The sequence below is a fragment of the Galeopterus variegatus genome, unplaced genomic scaffold (genome assembly GCF_000696425.1).
Source record: "Galeopterus variegatus unplaced genomic scaffold, G_variegatus-3.0.2 Scaffold3044, whole genome shotgun sequence".
NCBI classification, from domain to species: domain Eukaryota; kingdom Metazoa; phylum Chordata; class Mammalia; order Dermoptera; family Cynocephalidae; genus Galeopterus; species Galeopterus variegatus.
Window position 1 is genome coordinate 152,725 of NW_007729155.1, and position 24,439 is coordinate 177,163.

The 24,439-nt window shown below is 36.3% G+C and overlaps 1 protein-coding gene across 1 annotated transcript in view; it reads right to left on the reverse strand.

Annotated features, from left to right (window-relative positions):
* Positions 1-24,439, reverse strand: part of CRYBG3 (beta-gamma crystallin domain containing 3) — a gene marked incomplete at its 5' end in the record, with an annotated part of 87,057 nt that overhangs the window by 57,670 nt on the left and 4,948 nt on the right. The window contains 5 exons of the mRNA XM_008583798.1: positions 47-194; positions 1,190-1,305; positions 1,550-1,594; positions 2,898-9,090; positions 15,982-16,412. Coding sequence (XP_008582020.1) covers positions 47-194; positions 1,190-1,305; positions 1,550-1,594; positions 2,898-9,090; positions 15,982-16,412 — 6,933 coding nt within the window. The remainder of the gene's footprint in view (positions 1-46; positions 195-1,189; positions 1,306-1,549; positions 1,595-2,897; positions 9,091-15,981; positions 16,413-24,439) is intronic.

Consider the following 24,439-nt stretch of genomic DNA (forward strand, 5'->3'; position numbering starts at 1 on the left):
CTGCATGACAAATAAAACATCATAGAAAATAAACAATTTTTGTTACCTTTAAGACACGTTTGATAGAACCCAATACAAAGTTTCTTTGTGGATGCCTTCTATTCTGAAGAATCCAGTCACGATTTAACACCTTCTCCCCTTCTTCTAAAACATATTTCTGACCTTGGAAATGTGGTTTCTCATATAAAATCCAGCTAAACAAATATAAATGTAACGACAAGTTACGTTTAATTTCCTAAGAAATGTGGTATAAAACAAAAGATGCTTAGTAAGTCACAGGCCATTTTATCTACTTAAATTTTTTAAGCCAGTCTAGCTTCCACTATTAGCATATAATCCTATTTTTGAAACAATAATATAAGCTAATTTAGGTATAGACAAATAATATATATAAAGATAAAAGTGCATAAGATTTGGAAAAATAAAAATACTTGCTGAACACAGTACCATAATATATGCCTATATCTACATTTATGTATACGTGCACTTTATAGATGTTGTACACACAAAGCCCTAAGTTTGTTTTAAAAACAATAGTTTTACAATTCCAAATTACACTTCTACCCTAATTTTCCTGTTGCTGGATAATATAGAACAAGTGTCCCATTTTATGATAATGAAGACAATACATCATACTGCTTACAACATGAATACTGACCAGGGGGTAACCTAACACTGGACAAAGAAGTTCTAGCTCCAGCAAGGCCATGAGACATGATCCATAATAACAAATGAGGTTTTCCCTCACTTTTAGACCATATAAAGAATCCTTTACTTCTTGAGCATGTCATCTATACAAATGACTTTAACTATGTGTCCTTCTCATTCCTTAGGATCCTACAAATTCTGAACTTGTTTTCAGAGCTATGCCCCATTCAACTGAAACATTCAACTCAACTTGCCAATTTATCCTGCTAATCATACAGTTACAGAATAGTATTGACTGTATTAATAGTATATATTAGGTCTTACAACTTACTGCTGTCTTTAAGTACTAAAAACAGTCTATATTTTTTGCCATAGTAAATAAGAGAACAATCAAGTTATTAAGCACTAATAATGTTTTGAAATACTCTGTCCAAAGCTAGAGGAAAGAACATAGGACTTTAAAAAAATACATCAAGCATAAACAGCAAGAAGACACATTTAATTTTGAAAATATGCTATAAAATTTTAAGATATTTCTTACCAGCCCCTTACAACTTTTATCAGTACCCCATTCGGAAAGCACCATGATGTGGCATCAGGAATATTACAGTAGATCTCTTGTTTATATTTACTTCCATGGAGATCATAGATAATCATCTGCAACATATAGTGAGTAGGCACAATAATTTTAAGAATGCATTTAAAATTCCAACATGCCCTAGAATATAGAAAATAAAATATCTTAAGTACATAAAAGCAAATATAACTTTAGATGTTAAATCCTTGAGTAAAATAATAATTTGCTAAGTTGGCGAAAAGTATTTATCTTAAATTCTTTAAGCCAACAAGTAACCTAGATTTTTACCTTTTATCTTAGTCTATCCGAGAACATTAAGCTTACCTTCCCAGGTCTTGGGTTACATCTTAAAGTTTGTTTGTCAACATTCTGAAATAATAAAAGTGGAAGAAGTAAGCCTTAGAAACATCAGTAAAAAGATACATAGTTCACTATCTTAGCAATCATGAATCTAATATATCACATAATTACTTACTGACCACTATGAGCAAGGGATATAAATGTAAATATATAGGAAAATGTGCTGTCTCTACCTCAAGAAGCACATAGCTTAGAAGGGGAAAACAGGTGATCACATTCACATAACTCTCCTAAGTGGAAACTAAGTTAAATCCACAGGTAAAATACAAAGAAAATGCCAGACTATGGGAATGTCACCAGCAGCAAATGAGGTGATGACACAGGGAGGTTCAGAAGAGGCTTCTCTGAGGAAACGGTATTGAGAGGATTTGAAAAACAGGATTTCAATGAGTGAAAAAATGGGGCAGGTTGGAGTGAGGATAGTAGAGAAAAAAATGCCAGGAAGAGAACCATCCTGAGAAAAAATACAGTGGTAGGAAACACAGAGAGTGTAACCAGCGTGCAGGGAGACAAGGCTGGACAAAACCTTAGCCTGTGTTACTGAGTGAAGAAGTTCCACTGGATGTGGTAGGCAGTGGGAAACCATGAAAGAAACATTTCTTCAAATCCCATTATTTCTTTTAAAATGACTTTGCCTTGCAAAGTACTGGTTGGTATTCAAGTATCACTGTTTGCTACTAAGGCTGTTCAAGGTGAAATGCAGGGTTTGGAAATCCTCAAGAAAGTTCCATGATCTTGGGAATGCCAGAAAGGAAAGTCCCATATGAATATTCATTGAAATGAATACTCTATCTCAGACATCAAAATATTTCTAAATAAAAAAATTTAACTGAATTTTAAAACATATTCCAGCTATAAGGTTTTCAGCTTTTCCTTTGAATTAGACTGTTTGCCGCCCTTCTTCGTATAAACAACATGAACAACTACAATGAGAAACTGTCACCAAGCAAATACTTAAAAATTTTACCCATGAGATACATAAGCTAAATGGAAAGTGACAATCTTCCCACAGACAGTACCTTGAGAAATTCAGAATGTTGTCACTTAATTTAGCTTGAAAAATATTAGCAAAGGACTGTAAAATAACTTGCTTCTCTATTATGCCTTTTAAATTCTGACTAAGCGATTTTGTTTTCTCAGTGCAACAGTCCAGCTAAAGTACATGAGATATAATACACTTCAACCAAAGAATAAATCTCTGAATTTTTTTAAAAATAAACTTTATACAACCTCAGAACACTGTCTTTCTTAATAAGAGTTCAGATAATGACCCAAAGCTTTACTTCAATAGTTAGTAATTAAAATAACTCACCTCTATGAATGGGCTCAATCTGTCTGATTTGTCTTGAACACGGAAATATCTTGACACTGGCTCCTGGAAAATCCCACCAAATCTGGCTCCTTTTTCTGAGTGAGTTTTGGAAGTCTGCAAATACTGATGATATGCACTCTTTAAAGAAGAATGTAGTTTAGAAGTAAGGTCAGATTTTTGCAGAAATGTGGCCTTTTCTGGCCACAGACCAATTTGCGGATTGGAGGTAGTAGCTTCATTTGACATTACACATGAATTCTTAGAAATTCCAGTGCTTTCCTGGTCATCATCAGGGTAAAATGTGATGGAAGAATCTGGCAACTGGAAGGTAACATGCTCCCTCCTTCGAGCTCTCAGATCTCTCTTGCGCAATGCTGCTGCTTCCTCCTCTACTTCCTCCTCTGATCCCTGTCTGTCATCTTCATCAAAATTCATCTTCAGACGCTCTGATACTGACTGGAGAAGTGATAAAACAGAAGAGGACTGGTTTTCACTCTCTCTTGATTTTGTGGAGCCACGGTGACCAGGTGAGACCTCACTGGATAGAATGTCCTCCTGTGAGCTGTCATCCTCATAAATGGGAGACAAAGCTAAAGGATAAACTTTGTACCTTTTGGCCTCCACTGATAAGAACATTTCTGAACCATCACTATCAAATGGCTCACCTAGTTTGGTATCTTTTTCAAAATGATGAACAAGGTCAGTTCTACTCTCAGACCTTTCACATGCTGTAACAGGCATGCTGTCAGGGGACACGTCAGGAAACAAGACAGGCTGTGTTCTTACTTCTGCTGAAGCATACTTGTCCTCGTCTTGAAGGGGCTCTTCATATAATATAGTAAAGGAAGAATGTTCTTGTTCCTCCTGAGAAACGAAGGCTAAATTAGATTCTTCTTTTTCATTGCTATAATCTAGATCTCTCCTTCTGTTGTATACTGCACTAACGGACATTCTTTTGTCTACACTTACTATGGTATCCTCAGGTTGAAAATCTGGCATTACTAATGCTGGATAGCCCTCATAATCCTTACTTAATGTAGGTGATTGATATCCCCTGAAATGTAAGTCAAGTCTATTGTTATATGCTATCAAGCCTTCCTTTATTTCAGTGGGCTCTTCCTCCATTTCTTCAACACTCCCTTCAGCAGACTCTTGGGGTGCTTTTTCAGTTTTAAATACAGGAAGCATGGCATCCACTTGCATAATGGTCAATTCCATTCCTGTCCCATATGTTTGCTCAACGTCTACCACCGCAGATAACACTTCATGCTTCCCGATATTCCCATCAGAATCATCTGGGGATGCTCTTTCCATTATTTTCACAGAGGACATGGATGCAATCGTTCCAATATTCTCTTTAGCATCACTCTGGCATGCTTTTTCCATTTCTAAGGAGGCAGGTGCTACCTTCTTGTGTGCTTTCACTTCTAACACAAAAGGTACCATTTCAGCATTCCTAATAACCTCTTCAGCATCCTTTTGGCAAGCAGTTTCCACTTGCAACATAGGCATCTCAGTCTTTCCAGTAATCCCTTGAGCACCTTTTTGGTAAATATTTACTACTTCTAATATAACAGGCATCACCTCAGTTTTGCCACTATCTCTTCCAGCATCCTTTGGGCAAATATTTTCAATTTCTAACCTAATAGGTATCACTTCAGTCTTTGCAATATCTCCTTCCTCTTCCTTTTGGTAAATATCTTCCATTTCTAATGCAACCGGTATCACTTCAGCTTTTTCAGTAATCCCCTCACCATCTTTTTGATAGATATTTTCTACTTCTGACATAACAGATGTCACCCCAGTCTTGCCAACATCTCCTTCAGCATGCTTTTGGTAAATATTTCCCATTTCTATTGTAACAGGTGTCACCTTGGTTTCTGCAATATCCCCTTCAGCATCCTTTTGGCAGATATTTTTCACTTCTGACCTAACATGCACCACCTCAGTTTTGCCAATATCCTTTTCAGTATCACTTATCTTATAAGCTTTTTCCATTCCTAAAATGATGGGTAATCCCTCATTTTCAACGTATTTCTCAGCATCCACTTGGAATAATTCTCCCATTTTAAAGACATCAGCACATGGCTCAGTTTTTGTGATATTCAAATCAGTATCTTTCTTATGTGCTCTTCCCATTTCTAACATAGGATGAGCTGCCTCACATTTCATAACATTCAATTCGGCATCCTTTTTGTTTGCTTTTCCCATTTCTAACATGGAAGGTATAACCTCAACTTTTCCTATATTTACTTCATTATCCTTTTTGTGTACTTTCCCTAACTCTGACATTGCATGGGGTGTGCTTTTACTATGTCCCGGCAAGCTTTTTTCAGATATACACACAAGACTATCAGACAAACTGCTTTTGGATGTACCAGGTGCATGGATGTCATCATTCGCAAATGGAGGCCATTTGAAATTTAATACAAGAGTTCTTGAATTCTCTGTCCCAGTTTTGTTATTCTCCATATGCTCTATTTCTGTTGTCTCTTTACAGTCCTCATTGAGAAATAAATGTGTTTTTACCCCATCATCTAACCCTTTCTGGGACATGTCTTCAGCTAGTACAACAGTATCTGACTCTTGCAAATTGACACTATCAGATTGTCCAGCTCCAGTTCCAGAAAATGGGGATTTTTGGTAGACAACAATTTCTTTTCCTTTAATTGATTCTGTGCCACTAACTAAGTTACCCAAAGAGAAAAATCTACTTGATAACTTATTTTCACTAATTTCATGTGTACTTTGATTTACTGCCTGCTCTGATAACCCCCTAACTATTTCATGTGGCTTAACACTACCACTGTTCAGAATTTTTGAAGTATTAGCCTGAAGTTCAGATTCCCAGGTATCCTCAGTATCTTCAAAAGCATCAATTGTCAAATTTTCTTGGGCTGAATAAATAATCTCATTGACTAATTTCCTAGCTTGATCTTCTAACAAACAAGGTACATTCATTCTATCAGAATCAAAAAGGAGACTCTTCTCACCAACTGGAGGTGAAACACAAGTCTTCTCTTCTTCTGTGACTTCTGACATGTTTCCAATGCCCTGCTCTTCCAAACACTCTGACACTTGGATCCCTGTTAGTGTCACTTCTGATGGGTTTTTCTCAGGGATGTCTTCTTTCAGGGTAGCTGGATTCATTACACCACCAACAGCTATATGCTTCTGGCAGGTACTGACTTTGTGTTTGGATTTTAGTTCTTCCCTGACAGAATTAAAATTCTCAACCAATGTATCAACCTTTTCGAGTAAACCACTTTTGAGGTTCAAAAGTTGGTCATGTGCTCTTCTCCTTGCTTCTATGTGCTCAGCAGATGCTTCAGAACACTGGTGGCTTGAGCTGTTAACTGACGCCAGAGCCCCAGCAACTGCTCCGGTCTCTGCCTCTGAGGGACTGTCAAATTGGGCAGTGGTTGGAAAATCAAGAGATACTTTCCCAGTATGAATCCCAAAATGTTCCTTAAATTGGGTCACTTCTGCCCCTATTGTGATAGGTGTTTCAAATTCCAAATAAGGGCTACCAGGGTACAGCTGGTTAGCTAAGGAGGCACCTTCATGTGTGAGATCTTTGGTAACTTTTATAGAATCAAAACTATTTGGAGGACTATGTGAATTTACAACCACGCTAACTTCTTCAGAGTGACTAGAAGACACACTATTAATGCTACCACTTAGAAAATGAGTGTTCTCTTTCTTTCTATGAGATAAAGTTTTGTTTTCTGATCTCAACACAAAAGGTACATTAAGAAAGTGTGAATCCTCAGATGTAAAAGCATTTTTTTCCAAACTGATATCAGAACCCAGAAATGGTGAATTTACTTTTGTGCCATCTTGGAATTTGGGGAAAATATTACTTAAACTGAGTTTTGCCATTTCTGAAAGACCAGAAACCTTTTTTGTCCCATAAATATCCAAAGCTTGATGAATCATACAAGAGTTAGTGCCACAATTCTGTGCCACCTTCCCAGTAACGTTCTCATCATGATCAGGTGGTAAAATCCCAGTTATATTACTTTCAAGAAGGGCAGAAGGAGAGCCTACATCTACCTTTGTTTCTTGTATACCTTGATATATGGAGTCAGAAGAAGAAACCTCAGCTTGACAATTCTCTTTAAAGGCAGCATGTGAACACTTCTCTTTAACCTCCTTATGATCCATCAACTGAAAACTTCTGTCCTGTTCAATCTCTAGAAAAGTTAATTCTTTTAAAATAGGCTTTGTTGGCTCACCTATAATTTTGAATGCAGAAGAAGTAATTTTATCCTGAGAAATGTCTCTGGGCTCTGTTTTGGAAACAGATATCTTGGACAAGGCTATGGTTTTTCCTTTTTCAGAATGTGACTCAACAGGAACATTGTTCGGACCATCAACTTCAGCTTTTGATAAAATTTTTGCAATTTTATCAGTCTTGGTATCCAAGGAAAGAGAATGAGACTTCTCTACCATGCTCTTACTTCTTTTATTGCTTGAAGGCATTAACTCTGCTTTATTAGGGTCTTGAGATGAAAAACTATGAGCCTTAGAGAAGCTTCTAGACTCAAAAGTGAATGGGTCCACCCCAGCTAAATGAGTGCTACTGGCTTCAGGACCTAGAGGAACCTGGCAGTTTTCACTATCAGGAAGAACTTCCTTGTATTTAAGAAGTGCAGATGCGTGCTCAAGGTGATGGGAAGGAGGAGGACTCTTCCTGTCTGCAGCCGCAATGCGATTTGCCACATTTTCTTCTTGACACTTGCTAGGCTGACAGGAAACACTAACAGTATTGACATCCCCGGTTTCAGTGAGGACAGAAGAACCCTCATTCTTTAAAACAGGAATATCCAACTTACTCAGCATGTCAACTCCACAAACAACGGTAGGAAGTGAAGTATTGAAATTTGATTTTTTATAGTCAAGGGTAAGAGATGCATTAGCATCAAGTGCTACTTTGGCTTGATGAGGACTCTCAGAGTCAAGAGGAGATTCTAAAATGTGATTTTTATTAAGTTCCAAATTCAATTCAGGTGTTATTTTATTTTCTAAGCATGCTACAACTGCTGATTCACTGATGTATTTTACAGAGACAGGGTCCTTTTGATTTAGTCTTATAATGTGAGGAGTTTTGTCATGTGGCCTAAAATCAAGCTTTGTGGCTTCTGTTTCAAATAATCGGTCAGTATCTTTAGGTAATGACTCAATCCTATGTTCTACAGCTTTTACATGACTTGAAGTTGAGTGTTCACCAGCTGAGGCACTTTCTATTTCTTGCCTAATTTCTGTATCAGCCAAATTTTTCTGTAAGTCTTGGGCAGACAACCTCTTTCCTTCATCTACAAGTTCTGTGTCTGTCACAGCATGTCTCTGAAGAGCACTGGTAGTGGTGTGATTGGCAGCCTGTTTTGATGAGTTATCTATGGTTTGCTTGTCAGAACACTTACTCTCAGGCAACTGCAGATCTTCATGCCTCATTGATTTCTTTGGACTTGGCAAATTTGTACTTTCCTGTTTGGCAGTGTCCCTCCCATCAGATTTACAAGAGAAATCAGAAAGAGGAGGGTTCTGAGGCTCAACATGCTCCTGTTTTTGCACCAATGTTTCATCACTAATCACAGAACAGTTTTCTTTTATTGTATTTTCTGTTGTAGTTATCCTCTGAAAAACTGGACTGCAAGGGACTTTGCTACTGCTGTTTCCTGTAAACAATGCTGAACATACCAAGTTTCTGTCAGTCTGAGAAACTGGTACACAACTTAAATGGTGCTGTGAGTCAGATTCTCCAACAGTGTAGTTGGAGTTAGTCACAGAAAAAGGGGATGACCTACTTCTCTCAGGTCCCCCAAGACCATTTTTATTTAAAACATCTTTAGAAGAAGCAATATTCTGCAGTTCTAGTTCATTTGTCATATGGCTTTGTGTGTTGAGATTTATTTCGCTACAGTCAGAGTCTTCTAATGGGCCTCCAAGCAAATATCCTTTCACAGATGTGCCTGTGCTAGCTGAAGACAAGGATGGCACTATCCCAGCCTCAACCTCACTTCCAGGGCTAGTGTGTGTATTTATACTGGAGTCAGAACTTTCATTTTCTCTTTCCAAGGGTTTCACGGTTTCCAATGTGGTCTGTTGCTTTAAATATTTCCTAATTTGTCTGGGGCCTCGATATGTTGCATATGTTACTGAAGGCCTCTCTGGTTTACCATCAATTTGTCTATAAAAGAAAACAGCATAAGAGTATCAGGAAATATAATTAATAACACTTAACAGTAATCCCAGGGGTTGTGGTGAAGTATATCTTTTCAAACACCACTTCTCTTAATATGCACTAATTTGGGGAAGAAATCCTAGAATGCTTTAAAACTTATCTTTATTAAAAATAATAATAATAAAGATTTGACAAGCACCACATGAATGTCAAGGCAGCATGAAGAATGCCTGAGCTCCTTAGAACTGTACCCCTTTACATGACTACATACACATCCCTGACTGTGGTTAATGAAGAAAACGTGGCTGACAAGTCCAAGGCTTTGGCTCTAGTTCTAATCTCAAAGGAACATCTGACTCTAAGCAACCACACTGACTTTATGCCTCATATCGGTACCACAAGTTTATGGATACCTCACTGTGATTTCTCCACCACATCAGAGAATCGTAGTGAGCTTCTATTCCTTTACTTTTAGATGTGAATTTGAACAGCAACTTTTAGCACAAAAGTTGAAGAAGTTTTAAAGGAAAACACCTGTCAAGATGTCTAGCCCACAGTAAGTGCTCAGATATATCTGAAAACTGAATAAATGACAGAATTGCCCTTAGAATTCTTTCTTGTGTTAAGTTCTTCAAATATTCATTTAGAGTAGTAAGTATTAAACTGGTTGGGTAAATGCAGACATCAAAAAGGATTTCTGGAAAAAGGAGTGAACCAGCATAAAATTCCTGATGCTCTCAGCATCCAACTTCCTTTGAAGAACCTACCTCTGGGAGTTCTCGCGCCACACCATTCTGCCTTGCAGCCCTTTACACACACCACTCTCTGTTCTTTCTCTTCAGCACCAGAGAGAAACTCTCACTTCCTCTAAGACTCAGCTCACAAATCATCTCCATCACAAACCTATCCCTCTACTCCTCAGATGGACAGGTAGTCTCTGATCTGTGGGTGCACAGAACACAGCATCTGCCACATTAAATTATAAAGATCTATGTGTTTATTTTTTTTCCTCGCTAGTCTGGTGGCTATTTGAGGAAAGGCATTGCATCTTAATCATCTTTGTATTTCTAAGTACCCACACAAGATTTGGCAAATCGTATATGTTTAATACTTTTTTGTATCTTAATAAATAAGTAAAAAATGCTACTAAATGCTAAGTAATCTATTTCAAACTAATGAATTAATTCTGAGAGGTGATATCAAAGTGTTTTACATTCTGAATTCTAGTTACATTTTAGTGTCCTCACTATGAAAACGTATGGTAGAAAAATCTGATGTGTATTTAACTTGATTTTTTCAGATTAAATATCATTAACCAAAACATTACTCGGGAATCCATATGAATAAGAAATCCCATTATCAGTATTCTAATATCTAAAACAATACATTTTTATACCCAACTTTAAAGCAGTCACATTAAGAATGTTAGATTTGTTTAAATGGTAAAACAAAGTAAAACTCCTTTGACATATAAAAACTTCACCAATTGTGCTTTTTACATACTTCTTGAATGTTAGCTGAAATAATTTATTTCAATCTATATAATTGATGGCCCCTAAAATCCTAATATACCACTACTGTAAACAATTGTGTTCACTATATTCATTTATTTTTACTATGCAGCTAAAGGAGATGAGGAGAGAAAAACTTTCCTTTGAAAAAGTAGTTTTAGCTGCTACCTGAGTTTTAGGCTAGATCAAAGACATGAACAAAGACATAAGTTGGATAAGGCAACCCATCTATGAAAATATGCAAGAAAAGAAAAACACATGTAGGTAAATTAATGTTATTGGTGAAATCCCATATCAAAATACATAAATTATTCAGAAAATACAATAGCCTTTCAGAGGAACATATCCAGAAGTCTGAAATAATTACAAGAAGTTTTTTTCTATCAAAGTTTAAATGTTTAAGACCTAAAATCTATCGTGAACAGACGGCAATTTTTTTTTCCAAAAGATCACCAAAATAATTCTTAAGAAAGAAATACCCAAAGAAATATTCATGATTTCAAAAGAAATAGGAAAAAGGAGATAAGGATCAAGATTTTATTCAGGTCCTCTTACTACTAACTCTCTCCTAACCACACCTCAAAGCATTTTATCCTGCATCAATGCAAATTTTGGTCTAAAAGGACTTCTAATCAAATAAATCACAGAGAAAAGTCCACTAAATTTCAACTCACTATAATAATGCCTTTTGGCAGTTTAGGGGTCCTTGGGGAAAGACCCCCAAACTAAATTTTTTAGGGCTTTCTGAGTATTTTCTACTAAAATGATTAAATTGATTTATAATGGACTAGTTTAAATTTTTAACTAGATAATGTCCTGTAGCACCTGGGATGGAAATGTTACATACTTATAATTAAAATATGCATTCTTTATACTAAACAATTAAACTATCATGTTTAAAGCATTGAACATCAAAGCTGCAAGCTTAGCTTCAAGTATTATAATTAGTCCCTTCAGGTACTGACGAGCTATACTCCCACTTTTTCAAAGGTTAATCATACCAACATTGTCTATTTTCTACATCATTCTTTCATAGGTTACAGTTGAGTCACCATAATTGGATAATATTAAGAATATAAAATTGTCCTTTAATTTTTCCCTAGTAAACAGAAATTCCAATGCCATATAATTTTAAAAATAAGCTGAAGATGAAAAATTAAAAAGGTATACTTTCACAGCTGAACAAAGAAAAAAGAACAGTAATATCATGTATTATGTAATTATACATGGCATCTATAGCTTATCCTATATACCAAAGGTGTGTAATCCAAACAATAGTAAGAAAAAAACAAAATATCTAGAAATGTCAACACTGAAGGAAAAAGGCATAGGTTATATCTGAAAAGGTTTTATAGATTTCAGCCCAAAACATAACTACTCATCATGTTCATCATGTGAAAGTTTATCAAGCCTGTAAGTACTACACATGGCTGACTCTACTCTGGATAAATTTAATACACTTGATACTACAAAGGTCAACCAAAGACTTGTGTCACTCTTCAATAATATCCTATAATAGCGGCCTGAAAATAACTAGTTTAATAGCAAAAGCATCTAATTAACTTTTAGGAAAATATGACTAAGCTACTTTTTCAGCAATAAGATATGTTTCCTTTCAAATTACATAGTTAAGAATATCTTCTCTCACGACAGGGAAGGCTTTTTTCTATGGGGAAAAAAAGATGCAAAACCAGCAAATTAAAAAAAAGAAAGTCACAAGAGAGCTTTGACAGTAGAGCCTCTCATTATGATGGATATGAACCTGTGAAAATATATGAATTATAACAGAATATTTTTTAAAAATTTAACCCAACAAACTAGCTTCCTCTATAAATTATACCATAACCATGAGTTAACATAAAGAAAACAGTAAAAAAATTGTTACCAAATGGGTTTTCTTAAAGGTTTTCTGGATATTAAAAATAAAATTTGCAATGAATTTGCGACTGTATATAAAAACAATGACAAAGCTCTTTATTATTATTTTCGTAATTAACTGAAGATAAACTCATTTACAATGCCTTTGGGTGAGGATCTTTTAAAATTCACTTCAAATAATAGATAATAGCTTGTCTAGATTTTGAAAACTGTATTAATGGTAAACACAAAAAATATATTTGGTAATATAGTAATGGGCTGTGTTTTACAGCACAGGTTATTTTATTAACTTGTCTGAATTAAGCCATTAACCATTTTCATTCAATACATCCTGATTATCGAGACTAACAGAGACAAAAAAGTAGGGGTATTTATTCATGAGAAAAGCAATGCAAGACCTTCACTTAAGTCACTCCTCCCTACATGAAAAAATGTTTTTTTAAATTTTTTTAATTGAAACATAATTGATTATACATATTTCTGGGGTACAGAATTGACTACCAGTGTTGTGTACAGTATGTGATGATCAAAACAGTGTAATTAGCATATTTATCAATACAAAACATACTCATTATTTGTGTCCATTAACCAATAAAATTAAACTTTTATATGTGACACTGAAATCTAGTAATTTCAAAAGTATAGGTTCTTCATTTTAAATAGTATTTTATATTTAAAATATTCTCATGATCTGAATCAAAAAAATTAAATATATCCTTGCTTTAAATTTATATCATAGAACCAAAACAGCCTTAATACTTAGAATGCAGATTCTCAAAATTATTAGTAAATAACTATTCAGACATATTATTTAAATAACATCTAAAATCAGTTGTGAGCAGTCCTTAATCATACTGTCAAAATAAAATATTACCAAAATGGTATTCGAATTTTAAATAATAATTTTTTAACAAACTGACAACTGTCAACATTAAAGTACTGAAACTGTAATTCTATGCCTGATAATCTGTTGAATTTCCAAAACTAGGCCTGGAGGAAGCCTGTATCTCAAAGTGGAAGGCCAGTGGTGTTTTCCTTTCTTCCTAAATCAAGAATCACCTTTCTTTGCTGAAGTGGTTCTGGAGAATTGCCTTAAACAATTATTCTACTAACAAGGAGGGCTTTACTAATGAGAAATAAGAGGTACAGTGTCCTTTTTCATTTTCTGTTGTCCAGTACCAAAGAAATAAACATAACCAAATTAATCAAAACCAAAGGAGAAAAAACACAATCTTTCTATTCTACCCAATTTTCAGATAACAGCCTCAAGACCACCATCATTTTAAGTTGTTTTATAACACTGGGTTTCAAATGTAAGCATGCAAAAATGTCACCCAGAGAAGTTGTTAGAAGAGTGCTGGGCCCTACTCCCAGATTCTCATTCAGTGGGTCTGAATCAGATAATCTGTATTTCTAATGAGTTCCTAGGTAATGGTAACACTGCTGCTCCAAGGACCATACTTTCAATAGCAATGCTTTAGACAATTCTATATTACAGAAGCACCACAATTTAGCCACTTCTGCTGTTGGATATTTATTTCCAAATACATGCTCCTATAAATAATGTTTCAATAAACACACTTGTACATCATCAGAAATAATCTACAAACTTTAAGGTTCTTGACACATACTGCCAGCTGAATCCCTGAAACATGCTACCAAATTACACCCCCACTCCAAGCAGTGTACATGAGTGTCAGCCTTATCAACTCTGACTCACTCAGGATATTGTCATTTATTATTACTGTTATCAATTTAATAGAAGAAAAAAGTTGTCTCACTTTAGTTAGTATTTCCTTGATTGCTAGTAAAAAACTTTTTTCACTTATTAGTTTGTATTTCTTTTATTTGAATGATTTGTTTATGTTTTTGGCCTTTTTTCCTATTGGTTAGTTAGTGTCTAAATTGTTTATCTGTCATATTGTCATATTTTTTGCACATAATTTCCCATTTTCCATTTGAATTTATCATTGTCTAATGTTATTTGACATAAAGGAGTTTGCAAATTGGGAGTAATCTAATCTACCATCTCTTTCCCGATACCTTCCATTGCTATTATGCTTAGAAAGTCATTTCTCACCAAAATAATTCATATAGCTGCATTTAATTTTTTTGTTTTTTAACAGTTACTCTCAATTTATTTTGAAATAAAAATGAGATAAGTATCTGCCTTTTATTTTTTCTACCAGTTTTCCCAATTCCTCCTTTCTTTTTTTTTTTTTTTTCCCTTTTTGTCTTTTTTCATGTCCGGCAACGGATTGCAACCCTCAGTGTTGCGCCCGTACCAGACCGGGACCGGCAACGGGATCGCAACCCTCCATTTCACACCCGCACCTCGCTCAGCCAGTGAGCGGGAACCGGTCTGTATGTGGGATCCGAACCCTTGGCGGGAGCGCCACCACGCTCCCAAGCGGCGCACTGTAGCAGTGCGCCACCGGGCCGGCCCCCAATTCCTCCTTTCTACAAGAGTACACAATGCCATCACATTCAAATGTTCAAATCACATTTTTCAGACAGTCTATTTTGTTCCATTTAAATGTCTAGAAGATATTACTTCAGTATGACACTGTTTTAAATACCGTAGCTTTATCAGTACATTTTAACGTCTGGTAGAGCAAGCTCCACCACATCACTCTTGATAGGCAAACTCTAATCTATTTCGGTCTCAGTTCTCACAACCGTAAGATGTATCTGGGCCTACATATTACAGGCTTGCTATGAAGAATAAACAGCACCCACAGGAAGACCTTTGAAACTACAGAGTACTTCATAACTATAAGTTATCATCTATATTTGACTACAGTATTATTGATGACCTCTTCACATAAGTTCTCAGGTAGAAGTAAAATTAAAATTAATAAAACAGAACCTTATTATTTATGAATGAACACTCTTATGTTACATGAGATGTCTAATGAACTCAACACACATAAATATTTCTTTGGTAGAAAATATTCCTTCTAGCTCAATTGAGTCTGTCAATCAAAGAATGAAATAAAGGGTAGTGAAATGCTCCTTAAATTCACATGAGATTTTAGTTTCTTTGAGTTGTGTAAAAGGTTCATAAAGCTAGTTTCATAAATAGAGTCAATTTAATTGCTTTTCTTAACCTCTTTAATTAAATTCCACGAAGAAAAAATATTGATAGAATACAAACCATAGCACCATTTTGGTTCCAAAAATGCACATATTGAACATATAGCTGTTCCTAATAAAGGAGGAATTCAGACAACAGCAAACACTCCCATTCAAGGAAGTCTTAAGTTAGAAATAAATCTTGTTCTCCAACAAATTTAGTACCTAAAAGGTATTAGTACCACCCCCTAAAATAGCTCAAAAGGCCCCAGATTACCTATATGGTACACAGAATCATACAATTTTTTTTCCCTCCTAATATAGACATTATAGAATACTTTTTCAAATCCCCTCAATTAATAGGATTGGAATTTAGGCTCAAAAGTTAGGTCCGAAAGCTCAAATTTTGGATTCTATTAAATTTTAAACTTACTTTAGCAAATCTCTGGTTTCTTGTTCACTGTCTTGTGTTGTACCCACAGAAAAAGCATCTGAGAGTTCAGCTGAGTTGGACTCTTTTTCTTCTGGTGCAAGTGCTTGGGTTCCCAGGGAGCCACTGAAAATGCCACCCTCCCTTTTGATCCCTTTCTCATGAAGGTCAACAGGATTCTGTAAATCCTTCTCAGTTTTATCACGTTCATCTTTGACAGAAGTTTGCTTAGCTTCACCAAGAGATGATTTTCCTGAGATACTGAATAAGTTACCAAGAAACTGAAAAAAGCTTTCTTTTGGCTGTCTATCACTTTCTCCTATTTTGGCATCTGAAGTGGAACTCGAAAGGTCATTTGGCTTTTTGGGATCTTCCTGCCTTGAAAGAGTGATTGGCTTCTCAGCATGGTTCCTTTTATCCTCAATCTGGGGAATCTTTGAAAACAAAATAGAGAATAGTAAGAATTATCATTTAAAAACTAAAATAGATTGACAGATAAGCTATTACATGACAGACTCTGTGCTAGACACCAGGAATACATTTGTGAATAAGACTGATGGCTTCTGTTTCAATTCACTCTACTGAAGAGCACACTCAGCACAACTTTAACAAAGCCACACAGTAAGTGTTGTGAAGGGAGAAGTACAGCACACAGGGGAACCCAGAGCTACAGAGTGGGAGCCCAGATTTGGTGAAGGTGAGAGCAGAGGAGGTAACCACAGGGATGCAGAGGAAGTGCACCTGCTGAAGGAGACCTAAAAAGTGACACTGTGATAGCACACACACATGAACGTGTATGTTTCATGTTTAGTGAGGTGTCAGTTTCTAAGGGAGTTTAACATGACTGGAGGTTAATGTACAAAAATTAGAAGAGTGAGAGGTAAGTATAGAGAAAGGTAAAGAGATAATGGCAAATCTCCATGTGTATTTAAATTCAGCCTTTATTATTATAGAGCTAATGGAGAGTACTTCAAATACTTGTACTTTAGACAATAACACCTAAATAGACTTCATCATTTCAGCATTGCATTAACCCATGTATCTGTCACATTATGTAAAACTGTTTCTCAAGAAAATGAAGAAAGAGAGTAACATAGTGCTTCAATTCAGAGAATAAGCCCACTGTGACCCTTTCATGTTTTACATGATGCAAAACAAGGACAGCACCAGGCATTCTTGTAGACATTAAACACTTCCAGAAGTGCATTTTGCCTGCTCAGAATTAAGATACTGAAAAGCAAACTTACATTCATGTGCACTCTGTGTGAGGAAAAATTGAGCTGCTGTATCAAAGAGCATGCTGGCATTCCACCTCACACTCTTCCTAGATTCCAAAAAGCTTTAGGCCAATGTGTCAACTAGCCCTGCTTTCCAAACATGCTCGCTCACATACTTGCAAGAGGAATGCATGTCCGACAGTATCTGTCACCTGTTATCCTCACTAGCCCTTATAAAAGGAAAGCTCAAGTGGGTGAGTCAGAAAAAGATCAGAACACCAAGGCAAAACCACCTTGGGGCACTTTAGGTTCACATAACAAAATTTTGTAAGAAGCTAATCTTCAAGAAGGCAAGAGCATTATAATTAAGTAATATCATTTGTTCACCTTATTCCATGTTTTCGTCCAAGTTCAAAACAGTTTAAAGGAGTACTCCACTAAACAGTAATAAAATTGAGCATATGAAAGGTTGAGAAAATGTTCAGAAACTATTTACCCAGAAAATTGACTGCAAAGAAACAATATCCCACCTTAGGTGTCAAAGGGCATAAACACACAGCATTTTTCTGTGTGTTAGAACTTCAATTTATCTCGTGAGCCTCTACATTTAGAGTATCACCAGCCTTCTAGAGTCACTACAAGTCTCACCTTTCATGGGTTTCAACTGCAATTTGATTCCACTTGTCTCCACCTCACCCATCCAAGCTTCTGCTCATTCTAAAAGCCCGCACTGTAAGTTACTTTGCACCCTCTCCTCGCAAACAGCATAAATGGCCTCTCAGTTTGGCAGAAGAAGCTATGCTAGTCCATGTTTTGAAAATGTTTATTTATATAAAAGTTATACTTTTTTCCCCCACTTTTAACTACCCCACTTAATTTGTCGTATTTCCAGCCACAATATTTCTCCATGTGTCAAAATGAACTAACAACACTATAACATGAATAGAACAGTGATCAATTCTTTTCTATAACTAGTATAAATGACCACTCGTCCTGCATAGCTACTTGAAGAAAGTGAACTATGCTCATTAAAACATCATAAATATTCTTAAAATGCTTTAGAGATTCACGAGAGCCTTATAAAATTGGGGCAATGGTCTAAAAAAAAAGAAAATTAAGAGAACAAGGAGATTTGTTTTTAACAACATTAAAATCTCAAGACAAACAATTTCTGTCAAAATAGTACTTATTTCACAGACTCAATCATTATTTTTATTTGATTATTCCTTTCAAAGCATCTTGCCAAATGAGGAAGATACATTTTGCTAAACTAATAAAAGCCTTTACATTTAACCTTTTGAGATCTGCATAATTTTTTTTAAATCTCGTTTCTCCTTCCCTTCAATTTTCAGCTTCTTTGCTATCCCAGAATCTCTATATTGTCTAATAAAAGCCTTTACATTTAACCTTTTGAGATCTGCATAATTTTTTTTAATCTCGTTTCTCCTTCCCTTCAATTTTCAGCTTCTTTGCTATCCCAGAATCTCTATATTGTAAGTGAACTGAAGAGCATTTTTTTAGCTTCTTTAAATATCTCACTTGCTTAATTTTTCTCTCATATCTCATGATAAATTTGTATCGGTAATTAAAATACCCTTAACAAGAAAAAAGGTTTCTAAATTTAGAAACAAAAACTAGCAGAAAAGAACACTGCTATTCAAACTAAACACCTACAATAAATGCTGTATTTATGTAATTAAAGTTTTAAGTTTGATCTAAAGCAGCTGTTCTTTATTCTCAGCCTAGACAACAATGAAGTTCAGCCTGCCACAGGCACTCATTAGGTGGGGCCTATGTCTGCCTGCCAACAGGACTGTCTGCTACTGTTCTAACCCTGAGTAGAATGAAAGCCCTCAGGATTCAAGCAAACAAAACATCAATTCCAGTTGCTATCAAAGATGCTAGTATCCTGCATATAATATATGAACACTACTGATGAAGGCATATGTATCTTAGGAACTTTTAATTCTTTCTCTTCACACTCAACACAGTTTAATGCAGTGTCCTTTAGTCCAAATTCATCCATCTGTCTACTCTCTTTGCTATGTGCCCAATACAGGGAAATACAGGAAAACACTAGGTGTGCTGATTAATAAGACTTAGCTGTGGCCTTCAAAAAGCTTACAGACTAGCAAGATACTCATCATTACATCACTGTGGGGCTTAGAAGAGCTATGTACACAATGGAGGACATCATTAACTTGACAGGGGATGAGGAGAAACCATCCCATAGAGTAGGTAACATTTGAGCTTGCTCTTGAAAGGTGAGAAGAACATTCTAGACGTGAGGTATAGCATGTACAAAGACACAAGGTCGGAAGCATGTTTACCATGGCAGGGGTGTCGCTGAAGCCTGGAGCATGAGGACAGAGAATGAGACTAGAAGTGGAGGGTGAGGGATAAGAGTCATAGATGACTAAGCAACAATTTGAGTAGTTTAGTGATAAATGGATATGGGAAAATAAGGGGAGGTAAGAATTAGGGCCTTGGAAGGGCAGGGGGGAGGTAGGGCAATAAACTATTCAGACGTCTAACATGTTAGATATTTGGTCCCCTTGTGATTTATAAGTTGTGATGTCTGGTAAGCAGTCAGAAGCACAGTTTAAGAATGCAATTTGGCAATACACAGTGTGTGCAGGGGAAAAGAGAGACCAATGAAAGATTCCTAGGGGAAAAAAGATTAAAAGGCAAGAAGAGAAGATATCAGTGAAAGAAATGGAGAAGGCCAAAACCAGACCAGGTCATTCAGTCCAGAATATCGGTCTCCAAAGGCAAAGAATACTTCCAAAAGCAGAGGGGAATAAAGAATGCTGAATGCCAAATGCCACTGTGAGCTCAAGAAAGATGAGGACTATCCTCCTCACTGGTCTTCAAAAACATCAAGCACACTTCCCTACCTCAGGGAATTTTGCATTTATTCTTTTCTCTGCTTAGAATGTTCTTCCCCCAGATAGCTATATGACTCACCCCTCACACCTCCTTCAGACCTTCACTTAAAAGCCACCCCTCATTGAAAGTTTCCCATTGCTATCTAAAATACCAAACCTCTCCACTTTGAAACTGCCTATCCCTCTTCTGTTTTATTTTTCCCCTTGTACTTGCCAGTAAATACATTTACATACACATACATACACACACACACACACACAATTACATGCACACACACAACTACACAGACACATATCATTTAATATCTGTTTCTTTCTCTAGAATGTACAATCCTCAAGGGATTTTTGTCTGTTTTACTCACTGCAGTATCTCTGACAGTACAAGGTGCTCAAATATTTGTTGGATTAATAAATGAAGGACTGAGGGCTATGGAAAAGCCCTAGGAATGCAGGGACCTGAGTTGTTGATTTGTCCCTTCTTTAAGCCTCTACCATTCAAAAGTGTATGTCTAGAGACAGTCTACTCCTCTCTCCTCACTACCATCCTCCTTAAAAAGGAGTTTCCAAACCTCACCATCTTTTTTCCCTTCCCTCCCAATTATTCCCTAAATCACTGCAGTCTGACTTCCTCCCTGATCATGCTCTGACCACAATCTCTGAGACACTGTCCTACTTACTAATTGAATGGACCTTTTTTCTTTAGTGATATCATATGATGTGTTTCCAGAAATTGAGACAATCTTATCCTGAAAACCATTCTTCCTTTGGCTTCCATGACATCACTCTGAGGTTTCCCTTCTTCTTCTGTGAATACACTTTCTATCTCCTTCAAGTTCATTCCCTCACAGACACCCCTTATATACCACATTCTTCTAATTTCCAGCCTGGATCTGCTTTGCTTTCATGCTCTTCTTATGAGATTTGATTTCCACAGATTCAATTATCAGATGATTCCCAGATTTGTATTCTCAGCTCAGACTCCTAAGCTATGAACCTGCACATCTAACTATAAACCAGATATTCACCACTACCTGCATGCTTCACTGGAACCTCAAATTCAAAACATCACTCACTGAACTTGACCATGCTATGTCTCTACTCGTCCATTTTCTGTAAACTATAAAGTTCCCACTTTTCATTAAAGTCAGACAAAACATCAGGACACCATGACCTCTCCCCTGGAGTAGCACTAACAGTGGCTTAACCAGTTTCCTCGCTTCCACTCCTGTTGTCCCCCAGTCTACTCTCCAGACAAAAGCCAGAGCAGTCTTTTAGTAGTCAAATCTGATCATACTTAAAGCCCTCCAATGGCTGTGCGTTACCATCAGGATAAAACCCAAACTACCTAGCATGGCATTCAAGTCATGGTAGATCTTGCCCCCTGTGGCCTTCTCTAATTTCTTCTTTTGCCACTCATGATGCTTGCAATGCTAATGTTATCATATGAATTCTCATTCATTCTTTCCCTCTTCCTCTCTCTTTTCCTCCCTTTTTTTTTTTTCTCTTTCTTACTACTATATGTCTTTGCACAATGCTATTCCCACTGCTGAAACCATTTATCCCTTGCCCTCTTTGCCTGGAAAATTCCTAATACAACTCATGCTTTTCAGACTGAAAGTTGCACATATGTTCTTGCAATGGATATCTCTAGATGTCTTATGGCTTCCCTGTTACCATAAGTTGAAGGCAAACAATTTCATATGCTTTCATCATGAGTAGGACTACTACGTAAAATATTAACAGTTACTAAAATCTGGTATTCATAAACAAAAACCAGCTGCTTACCAGAGAATTCTAGTTAGTGTTTTACCAAGACATTTGGCTGCCACATATTATTTGGCAAATTTATCAGTAGTTTAAATTATGCCACCAATAGTTAAAATTCCCTCAATTTTGAAGGCAATAATTTATTATCAGTTTATAAATACTGCTATCTTGAGTTATAGCTTAATTGATGCTGATATTTTAAATCAAAATTACTCTTTATTTGCCTTTATCATAACAAATTCAGTTTGTGGTGAGTTATCTAATTAACTCCATAGTGAATACTGTTGCAAAGCAACAATATTTTTCTTTTTTTCTTTTTGGAGGCTGGCTGGTACAGGGAATATTTTTCAGTAAATGAATTTTATAACTAATTTTAATGTGTAAAGATGAACCATTTATATCCCCACTGTGAAAGTAATTTTGCTTTACAGATACCATTACATCTTACCATAGAATTAATTTTTCACTAGAAAATGAAAACAGGTAAGGCAGGGGGGGCCATAAACTATTTTTCCCTGCCTAAGCTGGTTACAGTTTAACACAGCAACAAATAAGCTGTTTGCAACTTTTATATCATGACACACCACTGTTGTGATCAGTTCTGAGATGTCATAAATAACTTACATGTAAAATTAGTTAAAAAACTGAAATTTCACCTTTTAAAAATGCTCTAGAATGTCCAGGTTATATCCATGGTGTTACTTTCACTGTTTTTCATCTCCACAATAATCTTTGATAAAGGGATGTAGTTATATGTAGACTACCAAATAAGTTAATTTAACCATCAGAAAAAAATATATAGATGAAAATTGCTGTCTAAATAAGAAAAGTCTGAGTTATATAGTGGCAGTGGGTATGGATATGAAGTATATCCATACCCACTGATAGGCCTTGGTGCAGTAGGAAGAGAGATAAGATGACAGAATCATTCCTAGGTGTCAAGACTAGGTAATTTGGTGATACCTTTTACAGGGATAGGTAACACAGAAATAGAAGGAAGTCAGGATAAAATCAGTTCAACTTTCAGTATGTCAAAATACCCCATGACATCTGGGAAGAAAGGTCTGTCAAAAAATTAGCTCTATTTCCCTGAAGCTCAGGAATGCACGTTGGGCTAGAGGAACAGAGGTGGGCTTTGTCATAACATGTAGGTAGAAATCAAATCAACCAGGGCAGACATAAGATGAGAAGAGAAAGGAACAAGAACACATGACATGGAGGAAAGCCATTCCTTCCTGTTACGGTATAAGGACTTCTCCAGTGAAAACACTGGGCCAGAATAATAAATTCTTTTGATTCTCTGAGATCTTTGTGGAGCCCTGTCTAGTGTTCCAAAACCAATATACAGCACCTGTGAAGGCAAATTTTTCTTTTTGATAAATGCAGTTTTTGAATATAGTTTATAAATTAACAGCACAAATGAGAAGTACTATGGTACAGAACTGCCTCTGAATTCTCTTGCCTCCTCTCACTAGCAGTGTAAGTGTTGTCAAGTGACTTAATCTCTGAGATTCACTCTCTTCAACTATAAAAAGGGATAAAAATTCGAATTAACAGTGTAGATAGACCACACACACTGATTTCTTCTGTTGCAAAAAACACTCTAAAATGATAATAAAAGATTTTTTTTTAAGTTAAAAGTACAAAGAGAGAAAGAGAACAGATACAGCAGGTAAGAGATTTCAGACAAGATTTGGAAGGCAAAGGCAGATGGAGGCATAGTAACCAAGCAGAGAAAGCTTTCACCTAAGTGTGTAAAAAAGGGAACTCATCAGAAGCTCAAAAGGGAAATAATCCATCCCACAAACAATCTGAATAATCTCAGGATGTGAAGACACTAAGTACTGCTTAAGGCAGAGTGAGACATGGGATTAAAAGTAAAGGGTTTGAAAATCTTCAAATGGAGCAGTTTAAAGGGGTTCTCACCATTCCGAACAGTCCAATGATCCTCCCTAGTTCCCACCACCACCACTACTGCCCACCTCCCAAAAAATGAAACCACAAAAACTATAGAACATTTCTGAAGATATTGAGACTTCTGGGCAGACTGAATTTAAGAAGTATATATAGAGAGAGATCTGGGAGCCAAAAGATGAAGCTGTAAGATTGAAAGATTTCACCTTGGAAGACTGACACTGAGAAGGGCTGAGGACTTTGAGAAGCATCTGTATGAAAAGTTACTTAGCCAGAAAAGAAATCAGTGAAGGACAAAGAGAAGGAAATAGCCAGAGGAAGGAAAAAAAGCAAAAAGGATGATATCACAGAAGCAAAAATAAGCCAAAGAAAATTCCTGAAAAGGAGAGCAAGACTTGGATAATCAAGTGTTTCAACTGATTAAACATAATAAGAACTTTGACAAGGCCACTGAGTGTGGTCAACAAGAGGTCATTAGCGACCTTAAACATACTGGTTTCATGCAATGGCTTTCATTCATTCAACAACTACTGAGCATCCATTACATGTGTCCTAAGTCATAGTTCAGGAGAGAACTAAAGGAGAGAAAGAAGTCAGATTAGAAAGCATTAAGAAGGGCCGGCCCGGTGGCGCACTGGAGAGTGCGCCGCTTGGGAGTGCGGCGGCACTCCCACC